This window comes from Sesamum indicum, linkage group LG3 (genome assembly GCF_026168435.1).
Source record: "Sesamum indicum cultivar Baizhima isolate 11 linkage group LG3, ASM2616843v1, whole genome shotgun sequence".
Classification (NCBI taxonomy): Eukaryota; Viridiplantae; Streptophyta; class Magnoliopsida; order Lamiales; family Pedaliaceae; genus Sesamum; species Sesamum indicum.
The window spans coordinates 27,130,641-27,140,991 of record NC_142659.1 but is presented as its reverse complement, the minus strand read 5'-3'; the positions used below and the strand labels follow the sequence as shown (position 1 = coordinate 27,140,991).

Sequence of the window (10,351 nt, the reverse complement as noted above, 5' to 3'; positions counted from 1 at the left end):
TTGATGTTGGGGTGTTATAACTGCCGTTTGTAAGTGAAAAAGGCGTTTTCTTTTTATATAGTATAGATTAGATAAGGGTAAGTTATAATTACCTCATTTGAAGTTTAGTATAATTATGAATACATCCTTATTGTTTGAAAAATTGTAAATATATTCCTTAAAAAATAAAAAATAATTATGTAAGCCCAAATGGTGAAGTGGACATTAATGGAGGCTAACGGAAATGAGCTCGTTGTTAGACGGACATTAAATTAGGAGAATATTTATAATTTTTCAAACAACAAAAATGTATTTATAATTATGTCAAATCTAAAAAAAATAATTGTAATCTATCTAAAAATAAAGATAATATTGGCCTGCACTGATGCTTATAGTTGAATTGCAATTGGCTCTCAGTATATAATAACCAATTATTGACAGAATAGCAATACTACAAATCTTGATAAATAAAAAATATTCTAAAACTATATTGAAGAAGAACATTAAATATTGCTTGCGTGCTCTTAAATGTTAACTTTGAAAGAGGAGTCTATCTAAACAAGAAACTCAGACTTCAGTTGTAATTAATTTCTCATTCTTCCAAGATTGATTGGAGAAATTAATCATACCAAAATCTTCTACATCACATTTTAAATTCCATTAAGATCCAACATTTTGATCCTAATGAGTGTAGAGGCAAGAAAGATTGTATCTAATTATAAATGGGTGAATAACAATTTATCCCCCTGTGATATTGAAAATGAACATATTACCCCCCTATAAAAAAATATAGCAATTTACTCTCTATACTTTTTAAAATAAAGCAATTTATCTCCTTATACAGGGAGGTAAATTGCTAAATTTTAAAAAACATAGGGAGGAAAATTGTTGTATTTTAAAAAATATAGGGAGATAAATTGCTATTTGCTTATTTGCGATATCACGAGAAGGTTGCTTACATTTTTTTCGATTATAAATGTATAGAAATAATAAAACCAGTTTCCATAGATTTGGGGCATTAACAGTTATGGTCATGTTAATAACTGGCTGCGTTGTAATAAAAAGACGTGAATCTTCATTTTTTCATGCAAATATATTTTATATCAAGACAAGAAATGAAGAATTCATCCTCTGTCCTTACAAATTCAAATGGGATAAAAAGAGGACTAATAATAAAATTTTGCTCATCCAAACGTTAATATTTTTGTTTTTCAATTGTCACCTTTTTTATTTTTTTAACTCCGACCTTACATATTTTTATCCTCTCATAACTGTTTATTTTTCTCTACTATTTGTTTTAACTAATATATATTTTATTATAATTTCTCGTCATTTGTAAATATTAAAGACACAATAAAAACTCTATAAACGATAATTAATTATTTTATAATATCATGCACACCTACTGATTATGCCACGTGCCCTTAATAAAAATTAAGCATGAAAAAATGAATCAAATTTTTCGGTACTTTATTGAAATCAATCGATAAAAATTTGTTCGAGCCGGTCTGTTAAATTTAATAAATCAAACTTGAACAATTTTTTTGTTCGATAGACTTTCGAACTCAATAAATTAATATAAAAATAATAAAATATACTTAATAATATTAAGTTATTCGAGTTTGATTTATGTTTGATCTAATTAAAATTAATTTTACTAAAAATAATAGTAGGTACCAGGATCATAATATTAGTTGTTTAAAGGGATAATTTTGCAAAAACAAATAAATGCCCGTGAAAGGACTTCCCGCTTCTCCCGTGACCGAGTCGCCTGATTTTCCTCTTCTTGTCAACATAGCAGCCCCAAAAATCTCGACCCTGCGCCTGTGGTTTCAATTCCAAGTCTTCATTTTCTTTAATCCCGAAACCCCACATTTAATACATTAAATTCTTTCCTCTTTTCACAGCAAAGGTTTCACCGTTTGCAGTATATAGCAGTGAGAGTAGACGGTTAATCCTACACGTTTCTTCTGAGTTGAAGCTCTGGCAGATCTGTGAGTTATTCCTTTTACCTTATTCTTTTCATCCCATTTTCTTGTTGTGTCTTTTGATGATATTGTTGTTTCTATGAATCAATTGACAGTGGTGGGTGGTGGGGTTTTGTCTGTTTTTCCCCGTCTTGTGTTGTGGTTTAGTTCTTAGGCGTATGTGTTTTTATGTTTCAATGTTTGCTGATTTGGATTTCTGTTTCTCTTTATTCAGTTCTTCTTTTAGCATGTCGATTACTTGGATGATGTGATATGTTTGGTACTCTGGTCTAGTTAAATTCTGATTTTTTTTTCTTCATCGTGTTGGATTATTGTCACCTATTTTAGTTCGCCTTTGGCTGTTTTAGGGTTTTACGTCAATAAATCTGCTTTTTGTTTGCGGGTTAAGCAATTTTTACTCCACCTGTACAGTCATTTCATACTCCAGTGGACAGTGCTCTGATGCTGGCGTCCATGACAATAATGCTGCAGTGTCAGGGGTTGATACTTTTCATATGAATAGGCTCATAAAGGTGATCTAGAGTCCCTTGAAGGACCTCTTTTTTTATGTAAAAATGGCATCTTTATATGATTATTTTTAGCTAGTTGGATCTTCTTTTTTGTAGAAGCACTAGTCATATCGTTGTGTTAGTATTTACCATATGTGAATCCTTGGGAGTGCATGTGTTTCTTGCATTATGGAGTTTAATGAATTTTTCGAGATTCTGGACTATTTCGACATGTGAAGATGGAAATAGTGAGATGTGCATGTTGAAATTTTGTCCCTTTTATTCGGGATGAACTAAAGCATTTTTAATAGCTGCAAGATATCTAAGCTGTTTTGATAAGTTATCATCCCTCTCCTGAAACTTCAGTTAGGATCTTTCAGTGTGTTCATTAACTGTTGAGATCGTGCACTCTGCTCCATAAGAATGATATAGTGTGATTTCTGGAGTGGATAAAGTTCTTGGATCATTGAGAGGGAAGGCTCTGATAGGAAAAAACCAGGATGATTCCTTCTGGTTCTCCGGAAGGGGGTGACCCATCACTTCCTCAGAAAGAAACTAAGGACGTTGCGCAATCAACAGATGCGAATGATCCAGCTGTTCCAGGACTAAAGGAAGCTATGCCTGATATTCAAATGGGGGAGCAGAAAAAGGTAAATACTGTTGAGAAAGAAATTTTGAAATCTCCAACTGAGATAAGTGCGGTAGATATGCAATATATGCCTGATGTTCAGAAATATGAGCAGGAAAAGGGGAACCCATCTGAGGAAAGGAAATTGGATACTGCACCTGCAAAAGAGCTGGAGGAAGAGAAAGTTGATGTTCAGAGAAAAGAGCAATCTGAATCACTGACGGCAATGAAATCAATGGACATCAAAGAAGAAAGTGAAGAAATTAAGAGCAAAAGAAGATCAGATGACATGGAGGGAATGAGTGATGATGCAGATTCAGGAGTGACTAAAAAGAATCTGGAGGAAGTTTCTCATGAGGAGGAAGAGGAACCTGTCTTTGATGGTACTGAGGTCCCAGGAATGGAATCTAACAGGAGCTTCTCTTCACAACCCTTGAACAATGACTCAGAAGGGCAGGGATCTGCTTGGCCTGAAAAAGCGGTGGCTCTTAAAAACTTTGTAAGACAAAAGAGTTTAGTTGCCGTGTCTACTGTTCTCCGTCGCCTTTCTGGGAAAAGTGATGATGGACAAGATGTTCCAGATGAAGCACAAGAAGTCTCAAAGAATTCTGCAGAGAGATCTGGCTGGAACCCTCTTTCCCTTATTGGGATTTCACATGATGGTGGTGGAGAAAACAAATCTGAACAAGAGGACTCAGTAGAAGACTTAACACAACCTATTTCCATGAGAGGACGAATTATCTTGTATACAAGGTTAGGATGCCAGGAATGCAAGGAGGCAAGAAGATATCTGCACAGGAAAAGACTCAGATATATTGAAATTAACATTGATATCTATCCTACCAGAAAGCTAGAGCTAGAGAAGATTGCTGGATCTTCTACTGTTCCTAAAGTTTTTTTTAATGAGGTCCTTATTGGTGGTTTGGATGAGATGAAAATTTTAGAGGAGTCTGGTAAAGTTGGAGACAAGATTGAATATGTTGTCAGTGAAACACCAGCATATGAAGCTCCTTTACCACCACTTTCTGGTGAAGATGACCCGTCAAGTACTGGAACTATTGATGAGCTAGCTCTTATTGCTCGGAAAATGAAAGGATCTATTACTATAAAGGATCGGTTTTACAAAATGCGCAGGTTTACTAACTGTTTTCTAGGTTCAGAAGCTGTGGATTTCTTGTCAGAAGATCAATACTTGGAGCGGGAAGAGGTTAGTTGCTTCTTTGTTTCGCATTCAGGTTAAATATAGTATTCTTTCTCAATGATGCAGGTTTATTTTTGCATCTTTCGCTTGTATTTTCCCATTCTTCAAGTTGAGCCACAGTCCACATGGCATAAAAACGTATCATAATACTCAATTTTACAATTTATCTCTCTTTCTGTTCAGTACTTATATACTAGTGCATTTGGAAGTTCTTTTTCCTGAAACTAACAATACATGAAGCTGAATGATATGCTGTAATGCTGGTAATGGAACTTGAAAGCATGCGCAGTTGTGATTTCATTTTCTGTGGTTTTAGATTTTCGGGGTTCTAATTGTGGTCATTCAACAGTGTCAGTATGTCATACATTACTTGCCAACAAAACTGCCTTGCTTTCTTCTTATCTTTTTTCCCTCATTTTGTACTTCTTTTCATATCCAAAACTTCAGGTTACAAATGTATGTTACATTTTTCTCTAGTTTCTAAATAATAATTTAAGTACACATGTTGATTGTGCCAAAGTAACTAGTACCCTAAAAGATTTAAGGCTTCTTGGCTGAATTAACTGGCCTCTACATTCAAGATGAGGGAGTGAGATTGGGATCAAAAGAAAACTGCTGTGCTACTTGTTTACCATTCTTTTTTCAGTAATTACTTAAATATAAGTAATCCTTCCGTCTTTCTTTTGACTCTTTTTATTGGTTTAGGCTGTTGAATTTGGTCGAAAGCTTGCAAACGAACTCTTCTTCCAGCATGTTGAGTAAGTTTATGATATTCTTTGTCACCTTTTTTATTGATTAGATGTTTTCTTTACTTAAATCTCACAATGTGATCTCTCTCCATGTTATTTTTGTTGAAATAATACTTATGGTGTCTCAGCTCTTATAACTAGTTGCTTAATTTCTTCCTGAGAAGATCTATTTTGTAATATTACTTCAGGGACAACATATTTGAGGATGGAAATCACTTGTATCGTTTTCTGGATGATGATCCTTTCATCTCTCGATGTCAAAACATTCCAAGAGGCATTAGTGAAGTGAAACCAAAGCCAATTACAGAAATTTCATCAAGGCTTAGATTGTTGCTTTCTGCAATATTAGAAGCTTATGCTTCTGAAGATGGAAAGCATGTCGATTACAGAAGCATTCATGGGAGCGAAGAGTTTGCAAGGTTTTGTTAACAATTTCAAAAAAATTTCTGTGACAAATAACAGGGAGCTTTTTTTTCTTTTTCTCTCTCTTATTTTTCTTTCGGTCTGGAGAAGGGGTGGTGGCGGTGGTGTAGTAGATAGAGAGTAGATGGGAGGGAGAAAGATTCCATGTCTGCAGTGAGTAGCAATTATCTAATGAATTAGGTTGGGCTTTAACTATTGTATTCATTTCTAGGTACTTGAGGATAGTTGAGGAGCTTCAGCGAGTAAAGTTATTTGATATGTCTAGAGAGGAGAAGCTGTCATTCTTCATTAATCTCTACAATATGATGGCCATTCATGCGATACTGATCTGGGGACATCCATCCGGAGCACTGGAGAGGAGGAAACTGTTCGGAGACTTCAAATATGTTATTGGAGGGTCAACCTATTCACTTTCAGCCATTTACAATGGCATTTTGAGGGGCAACCAAAGACCACCATACAATCTCATTAAACCATTTGGAGCGAAAGATAGGCGGTTAAAGGTAATTGCTAACCAACATGCTGTGTTATTGGTAATTATGTTTTTTCCCCTTTTTAAATTGAAACTTATTCGTTGAATGTTAGTAGGCTTCATGATAGCACCCTTGAAGCCTCCAGACAAGAATCATTTGGCTGTATTATAAATGCAATTGCCTATTCTACAATAGAGTTTGATACTGATAATTGACAATTATGAATTATGTTCAGGAAGGAAAACAAACGCTGTTTGGTTTTGATTTCCTAGGGTTATCTCATTCCAAATACAAAGCCACAACGCTTACACCTGCATATAATAGAAACTAATCATTGTGTCTCTGTATTTCTCAATACAGACAGACTCCTACTTATATATATGTGTTTTCCAACTACTAGGAATTTTTATGATCTCTCTGTATATTCAACTCATCATATCAATAAAAAGTATATTTATTTACAGATTCCAATCATTATATTATATAAAGCACATATAACTATGTAAAAGTTTGAACTGATATTACTAACCAGTTACAAAGAAAGACAACTATAATAGAAAGTGTCTCCCTCAGAAAGAAAAAAAGAAAACAATACTTTTATTTTCCACACATTACCAATATATTTCCTGGACCTTTTTGTAAAGCACTTCCACTAAAACATTCCAATCTAAAACCAAAGCCAACACTCAGCTTTTTAAGAAGTCTAATAATGGACCGACTATGCCTTTTTCAGCTGAAGTACTTGTGTTCATCGACAAATTTGTTTCTCTTTAATGATATATGGAAGAAGCAGTGATCGATGATTTGAATTGGTGAAAGAATAATTTATGATCTTTTGATAACGTGAAATCCATGCAAGTCCAAGATTCTATGGTTCGTGTTTGACAATTTCAGACAATACCTTTAGTGATATGCATTTTGTAATATTATTGAAACATGATGTTGTGTACCTGATCTGCAGAACAAAGGTTCAGATTATGAAATGTGGATTGTGGTGAAAGCAGAAAATATTACATGTATTTATGAATTTCTGTATAAAACTAAAACAATTTTGATAAATAATTTACATTACCCTGTCCATCTTTGAGCTCGTGGGTGCTGAATGCTGACTAATTTGAAGCTGGAAACATTGTTTAAAATCCTTGAAAAATATTCGTTACTGTATAGCTCCAGCAACTGGCCATCAATTGTTTAAGTAACACTTGATAGGTACTCCATTTCCAGTTTGATTTAGCTGAAGCTACATGATTAAAGAAGTGATTAATCTCTTATTGGTTCCACTTGTATATTTGTCAGTTTTTCTGATTTCTACAAATTTTATTTGGCAAATACTAGTAGGTTATCTAGATTTTGCCTTTTTGGGCTTTAACTCTGCATGCATTTTGTTTCACAATTGGTAAGCATCCTCAGTAGTGAGCAAGAAAGTTGATTCTTTTCCTTTTTGTGAACATTTTTAGTACTATATCTATTTTCTTTTAGTTTACTTCAGATTTCAGAACTGTTTCATAGATCTACCTCTTTTGGGTTTTAGTGGTGTTTTTTCCTAATTCCTGGGTCTTGACCCCTGCCCCTATCCCATATCAGGTTGCTCTTCCTCATACGGAGCCTCTTGTTCATTTTGCACTCGTTAGTGGTACCCGATCTGGGCCTGCCCTTCGATGCTACTCACCAGGAAACATTGATAGAGAGTTGACGGATGCTGCTTGTAATTTTCTCAGAACTGGAGGACTACATGCTGATTTGACTACCAATGTCGTATATGTCAGTAAAATACTAAGTTGGTGAGTTTTTGCCAACAATTTTTTTGTGTTGAGTCCCTCCTTTTCAGTGCCATACCATGTGTAAGGAGCCTCTGTCATTGACCTGCAAAACCTTTTCAACTGTGATGCATATAGTGGTCTCGTGTCTGCATGTTTAAATGAACTAAAGGATTACATGTCATCATCATCTTTAGTATCACGTTTTATGTTTACTTTCACTTTTACCCAGCTATGCTTTTGTGATGTGAGATTCTAAAATGCATAATTGGAGAGTACGTGCAGTCATCCTTGCGCAGGCTGTGCTAATCTTTTCCGTGTCCTTCCAATTTTATCGGGTGTCCACGAAGAGACGGAGAGTACATGGAGTCGATCTTAACCTTTTTCACTAAAGCTATTGAATGCATCAATTTTCAGGTATAGCGTAGATTTTGGCAAGAATGAGGTTGAAGTTCTGAGGCATGCTGCAAACTACCTGGATCCTGCTGATTCTCAAGCATTTCTTGAATTGCTTTCAAATTCTCAGTTCAAAGTGATATATCAGCCATATGACTGGGGATTAAACAACTAGCACCAGTTGCAGCTCTTCCCTTTTCATCACACACATCGCTGTGTATGCTTGGAACTCAGACCCTAAAACTAGTACCATCTATTCTTAGAAAACTCTCACAACCATGCTTATGTCTGGCATTGCTTAATCCAAATTGCAACTATTTCTGGCTCTCTATTTTTTTCTTCTCTTTAGGTTTACTTGACTTCAAGCCAGCTCATCATAAGCCATCGGCTATGTCGTTTGATTTATTACAAATAAGGATATCATAAAGTGAAGTGATGACATTGTCAATAGGCTATTGCAATTAGTAATATGTATAATACACTTTTCATGTAATTAATTATATTATACGTGCGCTATATAATTGATTTGAATTTCATTCACATATTCCCTTTCTATAACCTTCAACCATTGCTTGCCTACTCCAATTTTAGTCAAAATTCTATAAAAAAATCAAAATTTGTTCAAGTAAAACTAAAAAGAAAAAGAAAGAATTTTGATGAAGACTGTGCATCGATGTTTGTACCCAAAGTAAAATCTGTTTTTCAATTTCAAAGAGTAGGGGAATGGGGAGTGGGAGTTCTCGAAGTACGTACAAACTGCAAATGCAGAAGTAGCCCAATCATGGGGGTTGCGGATTCACAACGGACAGCAACTACTAGGCGTACGTAGCTGTACTGCACCATCACCATGCAATCACTGCGTTATCTACATACATACTTGTATATCTGTACGCACAGAGACAGAGAGACTTATATCCGATGCGTTTCCTCGGGAGTTGTTTCAGATATTTATTGATCCTCTGCCGCTGCCCTCATTGCTCCACACGTACACAACCCGCTTCATCATCCCTCCTAACCTTCCATTACTTTAGTTCACCAAAACTTCACTCCATTTATTTGGCTCTTATTAAAAAATTCAAAACTATTACTTATATAAATTGAGCCGAATCAAATATATTATCATTATAATTTATTAAAAAAAATTTAACGAACCTAAAAAATATATTTAAACTTGATTTCATTAATTATTAAATTGAATGCGAACAAACTCTATTGGATACGAATACGAGCCAAACTTATTATATTTAACGTAAATTACAATAAATTCTTCTAAACTTTATCATAATTATAATTATTTTTTTATTATTTAAAAAATTACAAATACTCCATTGGTATTAATAACCGTTTAACAAATACCCGTCGTGACAATCCATTATAAGAAAATTTGTTAAACGGCTGTTAATTTCAAGAGGTAATTGTATTGTTTTTTCAAACAATAAAAAGATATTTATGATACGACAAACTCTAAGAAAGTCCATAATAATTTACCCTTATTGCTATGATATATTTTATAGGTTTACAGAACGAAAATATGTCCGCAAACTTAATTTATCATATTCAACTAAATAAGTTCAAATGAAATTTTACCAATCAAAATAGAATTGTAGTATTGAATAATTTGATATATTTTTCAGTATATAGAATTCAATACAATAATCTCCGTCGTGCCTTAGTTCTAACATAGTTGTTTTACCCTTGTAATGCACCTGTAAATATACAAATTTGGATGAGATTTTCTTTTCAGTAAAAATCAATAATCATTACATGATAAATTTCAAACATAGACAATCAATATACTTTAATTATCAATGTCAAATAAGTATAATTAATCAACAATTATTATTAATTAAAGTAAACCAGTACCCACACATTAGTAAGTCTCAAAACCCACGATTTCTTGATAATAAAATATTAATTTTGCCAATTAAATTAAATCTCATTTTACAATGGGATGTTATCCCTGTTTGTTTGAGCTGTCCAGCAGAAATAGAATTTTGAATAAATAGTCGTAATTTATTGAGAATATAAATAAATGGGTTGGTGCAGGTGGATTCAGTTCTTGAATTCAATTAATTTATGTGAATGCTTCCAAACAGGTCATTATTGTTGTCATTTTCTTTCCCTCTACCATAATTATTTATTTCCATCCCCAATTATATTATATTATTTATGAATGTGTATGCTGTAGAGAATTTATTTATTTATTTCCACTCTATGTATTCTCATACTTACATATTAACTTTATTTGGAGCGAATTAAACTCTTTCTA

At 33.8% G+C, this 10,351-nt stretch overlaps 1 protein-coding gene and 1 non-coding gene across 7 annotated transcripts; one reads left to right on the top strand and one right to left on the bottom strand.

Moving 5' to 3' along the window:
* The first annotated feature begins 1,727 nt into the window (after nt 1-1,727).
* LOC105158927 (electron carrier/ protein disulfide oxidoreductase) lies at nt 1,728-8,622 on the top strand. 6 transcript variants are annotated; one of them, XM_020692616.2, is made up of 9 exons: nt 1,728-1,973; nt 2,379-2,479; nt 2,836-3,105; nt 3,187-4,290; nt 4,990-5,042; nt 5,222-5,452; nt 5,668-5,959; nt 7,514-7,710; nt 8,104-8,622. In XM_020692616.2, the coding sequence occupies exons 3-9, from the start codon at nt 2,956-2,958 to the stop codon at nt 8,255-8,257; spliced, it is 2,181 nt and encodes a 726-aa protein (XP_020548275.2). In that variant the 5' UTR covers nt 1,728-1,973; nt 2,379-2,479; nt 2,836-2,955; the 3' UTR covers nt 8,258-8,622. The 6 variants fall into 6 exon arrangements, with proteins under 6 accessions (XP_020548275.2, XP_011074145.2, XP_020548278.2 ...); XM_011075843.3 differs by having other exon boundaries at nt 2,822-3,105; XM_020692619.2 differs by lacking the exon at nt 2,379-2,479.
* LOC148788836 (U6 spliceosomal RNA) lies at nt 7,943-8,040 on the bottom strand. Its single transcript, XR_016065014.1, has one exon. It is a non-coding gene; the product is annotated as a U6 spliceosomal RNA (small nuclear RNA).
* Nucleotides 8,623-10,351: the final 1,729 nt, after the last annotated feature.